The 19,605-nt window shown below is 37.4% G+C and overlaps 1 protein-coding gene across 1 annotated transcript; it reads left to right on the plus strand.

Annotated features, from left to right (window-relative positions):
• The first annotated feature begins 386 nt into the window (after positions 1-386).
• Positions 387-16,043, plus strand: rpgrip1l (RPGRIP1 like). Its single transcript, XM_046860055.1, has 26 exons — positions 387-544; positions 930-1,037; positions 1,364-1,508; positions 1,629-1,942; positions 2,024-2,129; positions 2,620-2,763; positions 2,861-2,966; positions 4,163-4,309; positions 4,426-4,499; positions 4,587-4,726; positions 4,819-4,925; positions 5,008-5,058; positions 5,757-5,936; positions 6,055-6,172; positions 6,246-6,698; positions 8,150-8,292; positions 8,609-8,972; positions 9,071-9,279; positions 9,435-9,524; positions 9,662-9,727; positions 9,808-9,967; positions 11,195-11,292; positions 13,843-14,029; positions 14,811-14,895; positions 15,045-15,181; positions 15,652-16,043. The coding sequence occupies exons 2-26, from the start codon at positions 938-940 to the stop codon at positions 15,777-15,779; spliced, it is 3,852 nt and encodes a 1,283-aa protein (XP_046716011.1). The 5' UTR covers positions 387-544; positions 930-937; the 3' UTR covers positions 15,780-16,043.
• The last annotated feature ends 3,562 nt before the right edge of the window (positions 16,044-19,605 follow it).

Below are 19,605 nucleotides of genomic sequence, written 5' to 3' on the forward strand. Positions count from 1 at the left end.
CAATGGTTGCTTTAAATTCATAAAAAGAAATACAATAGAATATAATATTTTGTATTGTTAGGGATATAATTAAATAGGTTCAGTATATTTTATAATGTTATGTATATAATACAAATAAATAGCTGGCATTAGGCGTGCACATGCAAGAGAATTGGGATTTGGCAATTAAAAAACAATCCAAGGAGCACTTGAATGTAGCATTAACGTTACTGAAAGCGTTAATAGAGTATTTTTAAAGAATATAAAGGATTTCTCAGTATTTGGACGTTCACTCGTTTTTAACATGCAATAACATAAGGACCATCAATCCCCACATATATTTATTTGTGTTATATAATATACATATTGATTTTCATTTATATTTAGAATATAATTTAAATGTATACAAAACACACTTCTTTAGGGCTCTGTACAACGGACTTCTTTTCCCAGTAGGCTTTGCGGGAAGCGTGTTTGGAGGAGGTCATACAATGGTTGTTTGCTAGCAACAGTCGCTGTGCATCACCGAAGACATGGATTTGAATCAGTAAAATAAATATACATGGTTGGTATTTGCCTTGTATTGATTTTAACCGGTGTGAAATACTGTGCATGTTTTAGTTCTTTGCCTGAACGTTGTAAGTAATACAAACCTTGTCTTTATATTTTTGTAAGTATGGCGGGATTTTATACTCCTAGCATATAAACATTGAGTTGTTCAGCATCCATGGTTACAGTACAGGAACATGAGCTTTGGCTTTCTGCATTAAAGTTATTTTGAATAGCAGAGAAACAGAGCTTTCAATGTTCTCTCTAAGTTTTTTCATTTATTTTAGAGAGTTAGTTTGAGCTGGAGTTTCTTTACACTGTATAGTGTATAAGCCGGGTAGTTATTGAAATACAATGGGAACACTGGCATTTTACATCACAGTAAATATTTCTGTTTGCAGATCACAAAATGTCTGTCCTGACTCTACCTGATGAGACTGCTGGTGATATTCCTGTCCGGGACATCACTTTAAATCTGAGCGCAGCAGGCATACCAATTTTAGAGAAAGGTAAAACTCTAATAAATGCTTGGCTCTATTTCTGCCCTACACACTGCTGAGAATTGCACAGTATCACTCCAGATGGGGGTGAACATGTAAGTGTGGAGAAGGCTTTCGCCTTGCTACAAAAGTAAATAACACCACCACCAAAAAAGTGTTCAGTTGATTGTTTTACTTTCATGTTTATTAGGAACCTCAAAGCAATTAATTTAGCGTTACAAAACAAATCTGATATACTGTAACTTTTAAACAATTTTTAGTGTCCTCTGGAAACTACACTGCATCTATTGAGTGTTATTTACAAGTTTGACATATGGATCAATTTCTATTTACAGAGGCACTGCTTTCCCAAAATGCCAGAGCCAGACAAACTGTGGCGAAGATCAGCCGAGAGGAACTGGAGGACCAATATCTGCGCATGCAGGAGGAAAACCTCCTACTTAAACAACACTCACGCAAACAGGAAGACAAAATCAAGCGGTAAAAACTAGCTTAATCAGTCTGAGACTTGCTGATTTGCTTAATTAATTTAATCTCACTTTGACTCCTGAATTTCCCTTTTAAATGTGTGTGTGTGTGTGTGTGTGTGTGTGTGTCCAGGATGGCTACGAAGCTGATCCGCTTGGTGAAAGACCTTAAGCGAGTGGAGCAGGCTTCATCAGCAGGCCAAGTAATAGCAGGTCGGAATGTTGAGATGGAGGAGATGATTGAAGAGCTTCAAGAGAAAATTCGTGACCTGGAGAAGCAAAATGAGGGACTCAAGCAGCGATTGCTCACAGCGAAGCAGCAGATTCAGACTCAGAGTCGTAGGCCAACCCCATACAGTCATATTCAATCCCGTGTTAATTCTGGACTGCGCAGAATTCGGGAGGACATGCCATTACTGCCTCAGCAGCCAATAACACCAAGAGGAGGTATTACACACAGCTGCTGAGTTTAATCTGCTTTGAGAGATATTTATAAAGAAACAATAGAAATCATTGTTTCATCATCAGGAACTAGACATGTGGAAGGGGAAACGAGCAGCAGACCCCCACAGGGACTTTTACCTCGCTATGGACACAGTCTTCTGGATGATGCTCGTTCAGAGATACGTAATCTGTAAGTTCTTCACATCATCAGAAGATCCTGTATACAAAAATTGCAATGCGATATTCAGAATTTAATCTGTTGCATCTGACTGAATCTGCTGACATTCAGACAGATGTATAGAGGGAAGTGGTAGCTCAGTGACATTAAGGAATTGCATTCAGAATTGGAAGGTCATTGGTTCAAATCCCAGCATCACAAAGCTACCATTGCTGGGCCCTTGAGCAGGATTCTTAACCCTCAACTACTCAGTTGTAAGTCGCTCTGGAGAAGGGCATCTACCAACTGCAAAATGTAACTATAAATGTAATCTAAATTAACCTTTTTTTATGCATAGTACTCTAACCCTTGCTTGTTTTATTTTCACTTTTCACAACTCAAAATTGCAGTCTGAAAGCCTGATAAGATATTCAAAATCTCATGTACAAAAAAAATGTGCTGTATGAAGTACGATTGTTGATCACTAGAATGGAGGTTAATTATTGGCTTTTGGTTTTTAAAGTGAGAATGTTATAGAAATGCAGAAGGCCCAGATGGAAGAGATTGAGAGAATAACAGAGATGTTGAGGGAGCAGCTGCAGCTTAAGGAGAGAGAGTATGAGGAGTCTCTCCTACAGCTAAAAGAGCAGCAGACCACTGGCCAGAGGTACCTCCATAGATTTTAATACAGATGGTATGGCATAAAATGATTTTATGTATACACTTGGAGCGAACTGTTCAAAGCACATTGCATATATTCTCAGGTCGAACATTAATGACAATGTGGAGATGATAAAGCTGCAGAAACAACTGGCTGATAAAGGAAACTCTTTTACTGTGTTGGAGGGAAGATTCCTTCAACTACAAGAGGTAAAAATAGAACAATTAAATAGTCTGTCCTATTAGTATTTCAATTAAGATTGTACAATAGATGAAATTGCACAATTTTCACTTATTCCGATTGCAGTTGATTAGATGAGATGTTTGACATTCAACTTTAGTTATTCACTGAAGCTACATATGTAATGTAACAGTTTTTCATGTACTTACTTTTAAGCAACCAAAACAACAGAATATTGGTTTCGTAAACAAATTAAAGATAAGAAAGTATTATCATCCAAATGAGAATTCTGGAACAACCTTTGGGGTTTGCCGTGTTTGGTGAATTACATCATTTTTGATTACTTTGGTGGGGGGGCTCATTGATTCCTCAGTGTTGAAGATATTACAAGATAATAAGCTTGTTGACTTATCTACAGTAAATACCAGTGTATACAGTAGAACTTATTTTAAAATGAAAAAATGCTGCTCTGTGATGCTGTTAGCAAACATGCTGATTTAATGTCACATTTTGAATCGAGGAGACTTTCGTGAGTTTTTTTTTTTAATGGAATTGTTTTTTTTTCCCCCCTAGTCCTAGCTGTTAGAATTTTTCAAGTTTGGTTGCATCACAAGTTTGAGTACATGCTAAAGTATTAATTAAACTTTGTAGATTAGAATAATTAAAGAATGAACAAGTCTATGTGATGCCATGCTGTTTGAGGCAGACATCTAAAAAAAAATTGAATGAATGAAAAAAAAGATGCTTTGCTTGATCATGGCTCAGTGGGTTATTGGTAAATTGTTGATCCATATAACCTATGATAGTATTGCTGTTTCATGTCATCAGCACTGAGCTTCATTAACTAGTGGAGTTTTACATGTTTTTCTTGTGTGCATTTGAGTGTTCTACTACTATCAGAAAATCATGGCAATAGGTGGATTGGCTAGGTCTAATTGCTTCTGCATGTACGGATTGTGTTCATGGTGTCCAGAGGTGGAATAAGTCCCGTCCATGGCACTGAAGATAGGCTTCACATACAGTGTGTTCCTGATCGGGATAAAGTGTTTACTATAATGAATGAATGTACTTTGTGGCCACATCTCACCAGATAATATTAATGCTTGGTATACACAAACGCAGAGTGAATGAATGAACATAGTTTATTTAGCTTGCAAAGAAATTATTCACAATGTTGTTTGGAAAAAAAAAAACTGTATGTCTATGCCTACTGCCATATATGCAGAGCCAGAAGACCCTGAAAGCTAGCCATGACACAGCGATGGTTAAATTGGATGAGCTGACAGGGCAGCTGAAAGATGAGAGGCTGAAGAGTCTGGGCCTAGAAAAGCAGTTACAAACTAAAATGCTGCAGGAGAGGAGGACTTCAGAGGTACTGCTGAAAGCAATCATGTGTTGGTGAACTGAGGTCATGGAAGGCTGCCAACAGTTACATTTCATAACATATATTTTAAACCTGTCGTTAGTTGACTTGGTTTCCTTTTTCAGTTGCTTGAGCAAATTCAGGATTTGGAGAAGGAACGAGACTTGCTTAAAGAGAACTGTGACAAGTTAATGAACAGGCAAGTAAATCATTTATAACCGGATATCAGAACGTAACAAGTTGGTTATGGCCCTGGTGTAAAAATTTTGTTTTTTTATTATTTCAGTGCCTTTGACGTTAGTCAGGAACAGAAGTGGAAGACAAGAGAGCAGCAGCTTAAACTGCAGATCGCTCAGTTAGAGATGGCACTGAAGTCTGATCTCACTGATAAAAACCAAATTCTGGACAAGATTAAGACAGAGAGAGGTATACTAGTCTGTTTTTTTTCCCTTCTTTTTTGTGAGGGCATAATCAAAATTTGTACACTTTAACAAACAAAATATGTCTGTTTTTTAAAGATTTAAACGAGAAGCTGAGCAATGAGAATAAAGAAATTCGACGCAGCTATCTGGAACAGAAGCAGCAGTTAGATGAAATAAAAGATCGCATGAAGTTCTTTACAAAGGTGTGTTAGAAATACAGAATGGCATGTATTTGGTCATCTACTAGTTGTCTGTTTAATTATATTTGGCATTTGGATTTTGTAGGAGAGTGAAATTGATGCTGCTGAACTCAGTGAAGCGCTGATGCTCATAAAGGTAAGTAGCTTGATATGAATGTGTGTGTGTGTGTGTGTGTGTGTGTGTGTGTGTGTGTGTGTGTGTGTGTGTGTGTGTGTGTCTGTGAACAGTGGAAATGGGATTGGTGTCCCATTCCAGATGTATTTCTTGGGCATGTACAACTCAGATTTGTTACAACCCTGATCAGGATAAAAGCAGTTACTCTAAAATTAGTGAGTGAGCAAATAATAACGTTTACGTTTGTGAAATGAATTCACAGGTGTTCACTTTGAAAATGTAAGCTAGCATTCACAAGCCACTTACTATTACTTAGCTGGATCAGCTTAGTTGTTTATATCCGTGCTTATATTTAAGTAATAAATATATTAATGTATATTTGGTATACTGTATCCGTATAGTATCCATCAGTAGAAGATGCATCAGGTGTGTTTACCTGATGTTATTTTTTGTATGTATAAAATGTAGGAAATTCATGAGGTAATTAGCCTCGTCTTGCAAAATATGAAGTGAATAATTTTAAAGTGAATGCAAATGTTTTGCAAGGCAACACAGCAGTGAGCCAGAACACCTTTGTTCATTTTGAAGCTGTTTTTGAACGTTTTATAAAGAGGTGTAAAGAGTTCAAGAGTACATATAAGTAGTTTGTTTGCAAAAAAGACCATTAATAAAAGATTGCAACATTACACTTTTCAATTTAAACAAAAATTATTTTGCAGGTGCGTAAAACGCAGAAGAACGGAGAGTTGGGTTTCCTGGAAAAAGTAGATGAGGAGGTTCAAATAGATGCCGAACGCTCACTGAAGGAACTCCAAGCCACTTATGCTGAAACTGTCCAAGAGCTAGAGAAGACAAGAAACATGCTCATCATCCAGCACAAGATCAATAAAGATTACCAGGTATAATGCTAGAGCTGTAGTTTTTTAGCTTTAAACTAAAAAATGTTGCTTTTTTGTACTTGTTCAACCCAGGTGGTTTCAGCTTTTATTGCTCTTGTCAAAAAATCATGCTGTTTAGGCTGAAGTTGAAGCAGTGACACAAAGGATGAACGATCTGCAACTGGACAATGAACTTAAACAGGAGAAACTGGCTCAGCTCTTGGATATGAGAGCTGTTAAAATAAAGAAACTTGAAGGTTTGATCAGATTTAAAATACTTTATTTTGAATAAACTGAGGCTGATCCTAACATTACTATTTGTTTATGTAGCCCAGTTGAAAGACATTGCCTATGGTACCAAGGCCCACGTCTTTCGACCTGACATCACAGATGATGATGCAGCTGACGAATTCGATGAATCGGTACACCTGGCTAGAGGAGAGAACCTTCTGGAGATTCACCTTGGAACTGCACGGTTTAATTCTCAGGCTCTGGACAGTCTGGGGGACAAAGACCCCTCCACCTTTTGTACTTATGCCTTTTATGACTTTGAGCTGCAGTCCACTGCTGTAGTACGAGGGCAGCAGCCAGTTTATGATTTCACCACCCAATACCTTGTAAAGGTGGATGATCTCTTCCTGCACTATATCCACAGCAGCTCCATCACTGTGGAAGCACAGGTGGCCGAGTTTATGTCTTTCCGCACCGTAGCCAAAGGACAGATACGGCTGAGTCAGGTGCTGGAGAGGGATGGGAAAGTGTTTGGCACCATGCATCTCGTAGGTATGTTTTGGTAGTGAATGACATTATACTTAAGTGTGCATATAAGCATGTAAGATAACTGATTTGGATTCTTTAAAAATTATTTATTGTGTGGGTTGTGTAAACTGGCACAAATGTTACAGAACCACAACTTTCAAACAGTGGGGGCAGTATAACACATTACAAGTTACCAAAGCTTGTGGCATAAATCGTGGTGGAAAAAAAAGTATTATTAAAAAAAAGAAAACAGATATTTTTGTCTGTGCCCATTGTAGCCTCATATTCTTGTTCTTGGCTGACAGAAGTGGAACCTGTATGTGGGTGGGTGCGTGTGCATATATACAGTGGTGTGAAAAAGTGTTTTGTGTCCTGATTTCTAATTTTTTTAAGTTTCAGCTCATCAAACTAATTTAAATATTAGTAAAAGATAACACAAGTGAACACAACATGCAGTTTTTAAATTAAGGTTTTTAATATTGAGGGAAAACAAAATCCAAAACTACATGGCCCTGTGTAAAAAAGTGTCTCTGATACTCTGTGGGCTGACAAGACAAAAGTTAAACTTTTTGGAAGATGTGTGTCCCATTACATGTGACGTAAAAGTAAGACAGCATTTCAGAAAAAGAACATCATACCAACATTAAAATATGGTGGTGGTAGTGTGATGGTCTGGGGCTGTTTTGCTGCTTCAGGACCTGGAAGACTTGCTATGATAAATGGAACCATGAATTCTGCTGTTTACCAAAAAATCCTGAAGGAGAGTATCCGGCCATTTGTTCGTGACCTCAAGCTGAAGCGAACATGGGTTTTGCAGCAGGACAATGATCCAAAACACACCAACAAGTCCACCTCTGAAAAACAAAATGAAGACTTTGGAGTGTCCTAGTCAAAGTCCTGACCTGAGTTCTATTGAGATGCTGTGGCATGACCTTAAAAAGGCAGTTCATGTTTGAAAACCCTCCAATGTGTCTGAATTACAATTCTGCATAAGTGAGTGGATCAAAATTCCCCCACAGCACTGTAACAGACTCATTGCAAGTTATCACAAACACTTGTTGCTGCTAAGAGTGGCCCAACCACTAATTAGGTTTAGGGGGCAAACAGTTTTTCACAGAGGGCCATGTAGTTTTGGATTTTGTTTTCCCTCAATAATAAAAACCTTCATTTAAAAACTGCATGTTGTGTTCACTTGTGTAATTAGTTTGATGATCTGAAATATTGAAAGCATGACAAACATGCAAACAAATAAGAAATCAAGAAGCGGCAAACACCTTTTTACACCACTGTGTGTGTGTGTGTATGTATGTATGTATGTGTGTGTATATATATATATATATATATATATATATATATATATATATATATATATATAATTTATTATTTTGTATTATTTTTCATGAGCTTGTAATTTAACAATTTACTAGCATGGGCTTTAAACAATAATTTTGTTTTTTGCATTGCATGTCTTGTAGGAGTTAGTGATGATATTCAAGTTTTTGGCACTCTGGACTATTGGCTCAGACTGAGGGTTCCTATGGAACAAGCTATTCGTCTGTATAAGGAGAGAGTGAAAGCTCTGGGTTATCTCAGCTCCAGTGTTAAAGACCAGAACCAGGTATGGTTAGTACTCATGGTATGCTGTTTTTTCCAACTTGCACCCAGTGTTTCCAGTATAGGCTTCGGATCAAATATAACACTGACCCATTGGGAAGATGATATTTATACCGGTGCAGTTCCAGAGTTTCTATGCCAGTGTACACTGAAGTAGTTCTGGTGGCTCATAGTGGCTGAATACCTCACATGATTTATTTTTTTGTCAGCTGTCAGATGACCATATCATGTCAAGTAGTTTTAGCAAAAGTTTTAGCAAATCAAGAACGAGCTTGTTTACACTTCTATAATTTGTTGCTCACTTTCATGTGTTTTCCCAGGCTTCATCTTCCCCACTCTCTAGCTCTTTGATTAAGGATGGGAACCTAAATGAACTCTACATTACAATACGTTGTTGCAGTAAACTAAAATCCAGGGGACCTCATACACAGCCCAGTCCATATGTCATTTACAAATTTTATGACTTCCCTGACCATGATACACCAATCGTTCCCTCCACCAATGAGCCACAGTTTGAGGATCACATGATTTTTCCCTTGACCATGAACTCTGACCTTGATGCATATTTGAAAGCAGAGGCTTTAACCCTGTATGTGTTTGATGACCTGGATTTTGAGAATCAGCTCTACCTGGGCAAAGCCAATGTGCCTCTTATATCTCTAGCTCATGATAAGGCCATCACTGGTGAGGATTTATATATCTATATAGTTCACATTATAGTTGTTTATTTCTTTATGTTGTATGGAATTCTAATAAGTGCATAATTGTTGATGATTTAACAGGAACATTTGAGCTAACAGACCCAACTGGTGCTCCTAGTGGCTACATAGATGTGACTCTTAAATGGAAGTTTACATACTTGCCTCCTTCTGGGTTGGTATCAACAGCAGAGCAGGCCAGGTTTATCACCAAAGAGGCTCCAAAGATTACAACTCATCAGGAATCTGCAAATGTGAATGCAGTCAAAGTGAATGAAAAGGTTCCTGCTATGGTGAGGACTACACCTGTGCCATGAGTATATAAAACAATGTTTTTGACAAAAAAATAAATGTAAAGTGTACACATTTGTAGTCCATGTGAAAGGCAATAATATTGAATAATAGTTGCATATAATTTTATAAACTATATTTCTGACTCGTTTTTCAGACCCCGATGCCGAAGCCCAGATTGCGTACCCTTACAAAACCAGCTGTTAAAAATGTTTCATTCCTAAATGTGACAGAGCCTGAAATTCAGGTAGGAAAAATCAAAGTAATGATGTTTATGACGTTCTTCCTCATCTTCTCTTTAATGACTGTGGTAATGTGCCTAATGTTTTTTTGTAAAGAAAAAAAGTAAATATGCTTATTAATGTGTTTTTGGTCATTTGTCAGAAAAAAGGAACTGCTCCCCCCAGTGGTGATCAGGAGATGAAGCCCTCTACTGTTATTACTTCAAAGGTTTGTGCACATAATAACAATTTGTTTATATGTATTTTTGGGCATATTGTTTAAAAAAATATGTACTGTTGTATTGTCAGGAGACTGTCAGAGCAGTTGAGAAAGGCCAATCCTCTACAGTTAATGAGGAAGATGAAGATGAAGAGTCCCATTTTTCAGAGGGCCAGGTGTTCGCAGTCAGCTCTCAGTCTGTATCTGATGACTCTGAGATCTCTGAGGAGCTGGAAGAGCCAGAGGATGGTGGGCATTTCTTAATGGTTTAATATGTTTATAAAACACACTGTCCGCACTTGAAGCTCATTTTGTTAGGATTTTGTTTTTTTTGTTTTTTTTGCTCCTAATATACAGATTAAACTCAGGATTTTGTAGAATTCTAGGAGTTAGTCTAGTCTTCCTGCATCAGTTATGCTGTTGGCAGGTGAATGTTCTCAGACATAAAAAAGTATTTTGTATGATAGTGTTAAGGCTATGCTTCTCAAACATTTTTTTCATACATGAGATATATATCTCCGGCAGAGGTTTTAACTTCTGTACCATGTGCGGGAGATGCATATGTATAGCTAAGGTTATACAAATCCACTTGAAATGGTATAATATATAATTTCTATTGGATAATTGCACGATTATGCTACCTGTTACAAAGTGTTTGTATGTGATATTCATGGAAAATCAGTAACATACACTACTTAGTGTTTACTGATTGGGATTGAAATGTGTGTGTTGTTATTGTTTTTTTGGAGAGTGTTTTACCTAGTAATGTATAATTTGAGATTATGGAGAAACTGTACGTTGTACGTATTCAATGGTTCATCATTTCAAACATGGTGTGCCACAGCTGAAACTCAGTTGAACTGCGGCAAATGTATGCAAATCACAAATGCTAATTATCTGAATTCTTAGGATAGTCCAAATGATATATTTTTTTGTTTCTGAATGAGTAGTGGTTTTTCTGTATTCTGTATTTTTTCATTGTTTTTTTTTCCTCCACAATGCTTGCAGTACGTTTCAACACTCATTGAAAACCTGCTTCAACTGTTGTATATTCGATCCCACATGCATTCATGGGAAATCAATTGTGTTTCGGCTTTGTGTTCACTTTTATGTGGAAATCCCCTACCCTGTTGTTTGCCAGGCCTTGGTAAGGGAAGGCCTTCTTACAGCATTGTGAGATTAGAAAAACATAAATATTGCACAAGCTGTTGCCAATACCATGATATGTTGTCCCTTGGCAGCCAACAGCATAACTGTTAATGCTGCTGACCTTGGTCAAGAGGCTCTCTTTGAAAGTCCAACATGTCACTCTTATCTTTTGTTGGCCGATGGGGTAGTATTTTTATTGTGAGAAACTTCTCTAATGCTCTCAATCCTTCTCCAAATCAGTAGATTGCCTTTTCTTGCTTTATGACCGACATGGTTATTGTGCTGTTTAAATCAGTGCTCTTTTTCTCTTTTTTTCTTCTTCTCCAGACATACAGCCAGCAGAAGGCTCAGATCTGAGTGAATCGATCCTTACAGACAGCGATGACTGCATCGTGCCTGCTCAGTCTACCCAGGCCAGGAAACAGGTGTGTACTACTGTGCGAGTCTGTTAAAGCAATGAGGAAGGACTCATCAAGGCTGTTTCACTTACATCCAGTGTGTTTTTATCAGAAGCCTAAAGATTTTAACACAGCAGTACAAACCAGAATAGCCTGAAAGCTGCTGACCTTCACACTGATAATGAGACTCCAGCTGAGGGGGAAAACAACTTTCACTAATGTTGTAGTTAACTTCGGTAAAACCAAGTAAAGTTGCAGGTTTTCAATTATTTAGTTTTTTTTGCACATTGCTTAATTTTTTTTCCTGTGTATGGATCATAATTGTGTTAAAATTTCTGTGTAGATGAGGGTGAAATTATTTATACTTTTCCAAATGGAGGTTTTACTGAATTAGTTAATGAGGTCACAGTGTATTATTTTATAATAGTGACAGTTTTATGTAAGAATTATGCAAGGAAATTGTATAATAGCTTGCAAAACCTAAAAATTTTACAGTATGTATTTAAACAGTAAACAGTTATAACTTGACTAGATAATCTGTGCTAATTGCTTGAACCGTCCATGTAAATTCAACTGATGATTTACTGTATAGCATTTAAGGATGCAGCTTTTGCAGAAACAACTATTTATATTTAATGCAAGTTATAGAGGTTGAACAAAATGGGTTTTTCTCTGTCCGATGCTGATATTTAAAAATCACGGCAGCTGGTGGCTGATATTTTTTTGTCCGAATTTTCTTTTTTTTTTTTTTTTTCCCCATAATCTCATAAAATCTAATACTTAATTAATATGTGATAGAGAAAACATTACAAACAACACAAATGTTTCTCTCTCCAAAAGTTATTCCCATTCTCTCTCTCCAAAAGTTATTCCCATTCTCTCTCTCCAAAAGTTATTCCCATTCTCTCTCTCCAAATGTTATTCCCATTCTCTCTCTCCAAAAGTTATTCCCATTCTCTCTCTCCAAATGTTATTCCCATTCTGAAATAAGCACGCAAGAGAAAAAAATGGCACATGCCTGTTGTCATTCTTGCTCTTGTCTTTGCAATTTAGCAAACACGATTGAAAAAAGCTACACAAACCCGTTAGTAATGATCGCGGCGAGTGTAAACGCTGCTTGCTTTATATATTCACAGTTATAGCTCTTTTCGGTTTCTCTGTTTGTATGCCGAAAACAGACTACTGCCACCTGCTGGTAACAATCGGCCGGCTTAATTTGCAGCACAATCGGCGAATGCCGATTAATAAAAAAGAAACGCCAGAAATCAGCCCGATTAATCGGTCGACCTCTAATTAATTAACAAGAACACACAATAAACTTGTGTTCATACACTAACAGTAACTATAATTATTGAACACTTGTATTATTCTTTTTCTTTTCTTTTTTTAAATAAGTCAGATCAGCCAATCAACACTTGCATATTCAAGATAAATCAGTAATTTATAAGAACCAACATCTTAATTGCTATGTTTGAGTTAGCAGCCAAGATATTAAGAATTTGGATTGAAAAGCATATTTTAATATTTATACATGGAGACCAAAATTCAGTAAATTCTCAATGAAAATGTTAGAATTTATACACTATATGAACAAAAGTATGTGGCCACCTGATCATAAAATTCCACATTTAGTCTCCATTTCCTTTATAACAACATCCAATCTTCTAAAAAGGTGTTCCACTAGATTTTGAAGTGTGACTGTAGAGATTTGTGTTCATTCAGTTATTTGTTATGATGGTAAGATTTTTAGGATAAAACATCGGATTGTTGGTATGAATTGCTGTAGTTTTATCCTATAGTCTTGCACAAAGATATGCGTACAGATGTGATTTTTTTTATTTACATTCCTCTCTGAGATGTAAACATTAAACCATCTTTTTGTGAGTGATTCTGACACTGATCCTTTAAGAGGTGTTAGACTTCACAGAAAACTGCCATAAAGTCACTCAACTCTGACTTCATTCAGCAGTTGGAAAATTGGACAAGAGACAGAATGATGGGTGATGCAGAGAGTGGTGAAGGAATCTATATGATGAGACAGATGAGAGATACAGAAAGACAGACAGCTTCAAAACCGAACTCTTTTAAGTGCCAGTCTTCATGGTGAAGACTTTTAAAGCTGAACACTGGACTGGAAGATTGACGGACTGACACAAGTCATAGACAAATAGGTTCAGGTGCATCCATCATTTCAACTCAGACATTCCCTGTGGACAATGTGTCATCTTTGCAAAAAAAAACCCCAATAATAATAATATCATGTCTTTATTGTGGCCATCATTTTTAATAGACTAAAAATATGAAGCGTGTCTCTCGTGTTAAAGAAACCGGTTATAGGATGCAGCCACTGCTTCCAACACAACTCTTAATGATCATGCTGGTTGATAATGCTGGGTAGTGAGTTTGTCTGTAGCTTTATAAGGAATAGTTCATTTTTTTGTAGAATTACAAAAATATATTACTCTTGTTTGTGTAAAATAATTTTTGCTGGTCAGCTAAACAAATTCACATGCGAGGATGATGTGTGCTTTTCCTAATGAATCTAAAGGGCTGTTTTATGTTGCTTTGTTTTGCCAGCCCTCTGAGAGGATCCGTGTGGAGATTGTGTCTCTAAATCTGAAGCCAGGATCAAGGGTCTCTGTGGACTCTAGTGTGGTCAGGCTGTTTGTGGAGTATAATTTCCTGGACCTCCCTTTAGAGGAAACGCCGATGTCATTGCCCAAACCGCTGCCTGGACATAGTATCTACTACAATTACAGCCACGGTGTGCACACAGCTGAACACATTCATCTAATTACCTACAACATTGACCACCACAAAAAGCGTAGGATAGCTGTATCTGTGTTAACAGAATTAGCTACTTAGTTATGATACACATAGAGTTTACTCTACCAATCTATCAGTCAGTGTGTTCCAACCATCTTAAAGGCAAACACCATTCTGAAATATGTTAAATATATATCTAAATAGGATTTTTTTTTTTAAGTACTTCAGGTTTCTACTGCTAATTTGTTGGTTAGTTGTGTTTTCTATATTTCTGTTAATTTTTTTAAGATCTTCTCTTAAATCCCTGTTTTCCAGCCATGTTTAGTGTCATATTAGTGAGATATTAATCACAAACATAGAGGAGTCAGTGAATGCAAAGTCTAATAATACTAGGCTGCTATTAAATACAGTTACTCTCAGTAACAGCGGAGGTGCAACTTGGCTAGCAAGTAGCAATATGAGCATAAAAGCTAATTCCTGTTATTAGCAGGTATTAAAAAAGTATTCACCTTTTTAATAAAATACCAACATGGAAAAAAAGATCAGGATTAAGTCATTAAATAAATCTTTTGCAGAAGTGAAGAGGCTAATGAAAAATTACATTTATAATATTATAAACAATTAGATTTGTGATGAAATCTTTTCTGCTTGAATATTAATGAAATAAGGCCATTATTTTACCTTTATGACTTGATTTATGAAGTTTCACTTTTGTTGTGAGTTTTCAGTATAAGACTTTGTAATGAAAGTAGCCTGGTTTGGTGTGTGTTTGTTGACAGTGATCCATGTGGATGTGGAGAATAACCAGGCCAGACGTCACATGCTTAGAGCAGTACTAGAAGGCAGGAACAGAAAGCTGGAGAAGTATAGATCTTTTTCCTTTTTTGTCCTTGATTAACCTAGTTATACTGCAAGTTGCACTATTTGCTTATATTCGTAACATTTTCTACTAATTTCAGCAAATTTTAGTCTCCAGTGATTAGTGAATTACAGAATCTGACTGGCTGTTTTAGCATCAGGTTCACAGTATTAAGTGACCCGCCTGAGGAAGAAGAGCAAGAAAAGGAGTGTGAGGATGTGGGCGTGGCCTATTTTCGGATTTCTGACATTCTGAAGAAGCAGAAGGACCTGATAGACATCAGTCTAGACAGTGAGTGTTTTTGTATTTTCACAAATATTTCAAATATATATGCGTTTTATAATAGTTGGTTCACAGGGTCTTGCACAGCATTCTGCGTAATTAATTGTTTGAATAAACATCTTAACAATGAATGATGTATTGCAATTGATGAGGTGAAGGTTTCGTAAGAGGACTTTTTTTTATATATTAATTCAAAGAGACTTCAGTGTCGGTGCTTTTTACAATCAGTAATATTTTCAGCAATTTTTTATCGAAAATACAAGCTGTGTGCAAGTGAAAACAGGAACGTGCTTATCCTGCTGAGGTTCCACAACATTAAATATAACAAAATTGTTCAAATGTACAATGTTCCATTAATTATTCAATGCAAAATTGTATGCTCTGTAACTGCCAAAAAGTGAAGTGTTTTTATACTGTATACATCTTTTTAACTTACAATACCACATGATTGTGTCTTACTCATTTTGTTGTGTGTGTAGTTGTGGATGTACAGGACAGCACTGAAGTAGTGGGGACTCTAAAGGTGACTGTAGAAGCTCTGGAGGCTCTCAGATCCATCATGGAGGATCCAGACCATGATCACTCAAAGCTTCAGTTGGAAAGATAATTTCAGAGAAACAGCAGTACACAGCCTGAGCTAGTGGGTTTGTTTAGCGAGGTAAATTTTGGATCTCACATGTGTCATGCATAAAACCAAGAGGAAAATGTTGGCTAAAACAACAATGATCTCAGTGTGTGACTGCTTTATTAATGCATTACAGGGATGATAAAATGTTCATCTTAATATATGTTATTGTAAATTTTCATTTTCATCTAGTAAGGAAATTAATAAAAATATTCTGCGTCCTCATATCTGAGGACACAACATTGATTTGTTTTACATAATCCTCTAAAACAACAACAAAAGGCAATAATAACATGCATATCAAATACCTTTCCAAATGAATCGTATCAGAGGGTCTTTGGTTCAAAGTGTGACATTCATTATGATATGAGAAATTCACTGTGGGTCTAAAGCCTCTAGTGCACAGTTTGATGTGCTGACGATGTTTAGCACATTAATAACCGCTTAATGAAAAGCCTGTTAAGTCTTATTAGCTGCTGTGTGCCACACGGCTGTTTTTATATTGAAGATGTGGAATGGAATCTAACTGAATTTAATGGGATTTAACCCATCTCTTTAAAATGCTAATGCACAGTTTCACGCATGTTGTCTCATAGCGTCCATGCTCTTCTTCTGAATGCTTGCTGGCTCTGCACTGGACTCTTTAGACTTTACTTGTTTCATTTCTTTGACGTTCTTGTATCATTTATAGGCTTTATGTATCACACTTTAGTATTTAGTTTTTTTTAGTATTATATTTTCATACAGAACCATTATTCTTCTATAAGAGCACAATTAAATGTATTTATATTTATTCAAAGTTTTTTCACTACTGTGTTTTGGATTTAGATCTGTTTTCAAGAATGAGAAATGTCAGTATATTTAAATGTATTTGATATTTATTAGTTGTTCATATGGTGCAGTTTTATTAAAAAATATTCTGTTAAGTTTTGCCTCTTTGCTGTCAGTGTGCACATATGTTTATTTACTCACATTATTAGTATAGCTAGCAACTGTATAATCAGAGGGTTTAACAGATTTGGCCTGCTGCACAGTTGGTCTGTCAGTCTATCTGATCTGTGGTATTGATTGACATGGTATGTGAGCTCTTTGTGTTTAGTTTTACCTCATCATTAGCTCTGCTGAGGAGCTGATCAATAGCATCGATCACTGCTGGCCAGCACTGCTCTGAGACATTCTTCTCTCCCCCGAACACATGCAAATGCTCCTGCCACCTGAAAAGAAATAAATAAAAAAAAAAAAAAAAAAAACAAGAAGTGGTGTCCCAAGTGGCCTCATTAGGCATTCAGAGTTAAGACGTGGGGCGGGTCATGTTGTCATGTGCAGATGATTGGAGCACAGCCCTTTGACAGCTGTGACAGGCGGGTGGGTGGCCTCATGGCCCCTTCTCCTCTTTTGGCCCACCTGTCATTTTACATTGAGCTTTTTTCCATTGAAAGGGAACTGTACAGTACTAGTCCTCAATTAGGCATGTTAGCTACAAGAGAGAAATGTCACTTTCATGACAGGGGATAACCCCTGAATCCACCAAGGCCACTTACTTCAGCCAGACCCCAAATGAGCCTGAACTGTGAAGTCACTAAAATAGCAAGAATGAGGCAAATGTCATGAGACATTTCAGTTGATTCCCTCCATACCCTGCCTCTAGGTTGTTTTTAATGCTAACCTCATGTTTTCCCTTCGTACATGTTTTCATTCTATCTGAAAGGCAACAGGAAGTTTAAAATCTTCAAAGTCTCACCTCATGTTTGAGAATACTGATAAACATGAGTAGACCCGTTGCTCGGGTGCGCACTTTGAATGGCAGTGTCTCATGTTAGGACATTTTTTTGCTCTTCATGAATTGCTAATGGTCTCATTTCCATCTATGATACATGTGCCTAAAAAGACAGTATAGGAGTGCTTTCCGTGTTTCTGTAGCCGACGGGCCCACTGCGAGCAATGGTGCATGATGTTTGCCTTTCACTCCTGTCTCCCTAATCCGTCACCTCTGACCTCTGGTCCTGTATTTAGTGCCCGCCTTGGTTTTGATTGACTGCTCCCAGACCAGCTGCAGTGTTACACTCGTCATTGTGTGACTGGATGAAGCTCTCGCCTGTCTCAAGCTTTCATTACGCCGCATGCGCCGCTGCCCACCAGCCAGTACTTCCACACTGCAGGCCTGTCAACCACATGATCAGGGGTGCATGAAGACATGACCTTGCTCTCCCTTGCTTCCGTATTGTAATATAGGCAGATTCTTACTGAAACTTATTCAAATAAGCTGCACTGAAGGAAAACCGGGAAAGAAATCTGTTCTATGCTATACCGTACACCCCATGTTTTATTAAATGATGTGCAAGAAATAAAGAAATTAAAATACTGACAATTAAGAAAAGTTAGTCAAAAGTTTGATTTATTAAGAAGAGTGAACTGAGTAAATTTTAAGAATAACTTAAAATTCTTCAATTTTATACACACCAGTGCAAAGTTCTATCAGGAAGAATGCCAAGCAGCCAGTAGGTGGCGTATGAACATCGCTTTTGTCATATTGCAGCCCACGTTCTGTCTCACTCCACGACTCACTGATCCTGAGGCGTTAGAGCGGGAGATTTTTCCGGCATAGGGCACAGTGTAATCTCTTAACCTCTTGCCCAGTCAGTTTTCCTCCCCTGTGTGTCAGCCCTGTTACCTGCCCTGATATACCATAATAATTAGCTAAATATATCACTACCGGTGCCTTTTAGCTTAGCCTGCCCTTTATTTTTAAACTGTCTCCTTGCGTGACAGCTTTAACATTCCTTGGGTTAAGTAACTGGCTCTTGGGTCATGAGGCTTCTGACCTTGTTTTTTGGCTGGCTCTGCATTAACAACACTTTAATATATGCGCAGCATGTCACTTCCAAAATTACACGTTCAATTCAGCACAGTCGCTGTTAAAGTTTTACAGTTTCAAGCTACTGTACAGGCCATGGTTAAAAGATTGACTGCTCGGGCTCCTTGAGGAATATTCATTTTCTTGAGGGTGTACAAGTGTGTGCTCACATTTAGGTTGTCTCCTGTTGAGGATTTTGTTGTGACCTTCAGTCTGGCCAGGACAGGGCTTCTCAGAGCAGCGTTTAAGCGTATTGATTCCGGCTAACATAAAAATACACTTATTGAGAGGCTGTTAAAAGCATTAGCATCTTCCTGATAGCACTTACACTCCATAATGTCAGACTACTAAGAGTCATTGTGTGTTGAGCTTAAAAACTGTGAAGCACTGTCTCTTAATCAATGCTTTTCTCACTCTATATCCTTACTCACGTACTGTTCTTCTGAAGATAACCTCCTTAACACCCAATAACGTTTTCCACCTGAGAGAATCTTATTTGCAAAGAGGAATGGAATCAATAGTATTTTGCTACACAGAAAAAAAGAACACTGAAGCACATTTATTTTGGATTGAGTGTTACATCTATGGTTTTTAATTGAGAATTATTGAACGGAACCAAATCTTTTTTCTCTTCGATGGACCATCATACGTGTATCCCCTTTAGATTGGAGGTGAGTGTATATGTGTGTATTGGAGAGTAACCACTTTTAAGTGATGTATTAGTCAGTAAGCAGGGCTCAGTGTTCTGTACAGTTCCCTGAATCTCTCTCTTGTGCACTCTCTCTCTCACTCTCCCTTTCTCACTCTATCTTTCTCTTTGCAGGCTGCTGCTGCAACATGAATTTTCCCGTACTCCTTTAGATACAGGCTAGACAAAGAGGTGGACAAATCAATCTTAATATTAATCATCTGTACTCCTGACACAGCTTTACAGAGAGATGACCTTTGCCCCTG

The sequence above is a fragment of the Silurus meridionalis genome, chromosome 10 (genome assembly GCF_014805685.1).
Source record: "Silurus meridionalis isolate SWU-2019-XX chromosome 10, ASM1480568v1, whole genome shotgun sequence".
Lineage (NCBI taxonomy): Eukaryota > Metazoa > Chordata > Actinopteri > Siluriformes > Siluridae > Silurus > Silurus meridionalis.

What these genes read in the sequence shown, in the direction of transcription:
- rpgrip1l (XM_046860055.1), top strand. Translation starts at nt 938, where the DNA reads ATGTCTGTCCTGACTCTACCTGATGAGACTGCTGGTGATATTCCTGTC. An exon ending in AGGAGAGGAGGACTTCAGAG is followed by an intron (nt 4,310 to 4,425) that starts GTACTGCTGAAA and finishes TTCCTTTTTCAG; the next exon opens with TTGCTTGAGCAAATTCAGGA. An exon ending in AAGCGCTGATGCTCATAAAG is followed by an intron (nt 5,059 to 5,756) that starts GTAAGTAGCTTG and finishes ATTATTTTGCAG; the next exon opens with GTGCGTAAAACGCAGAAGAA.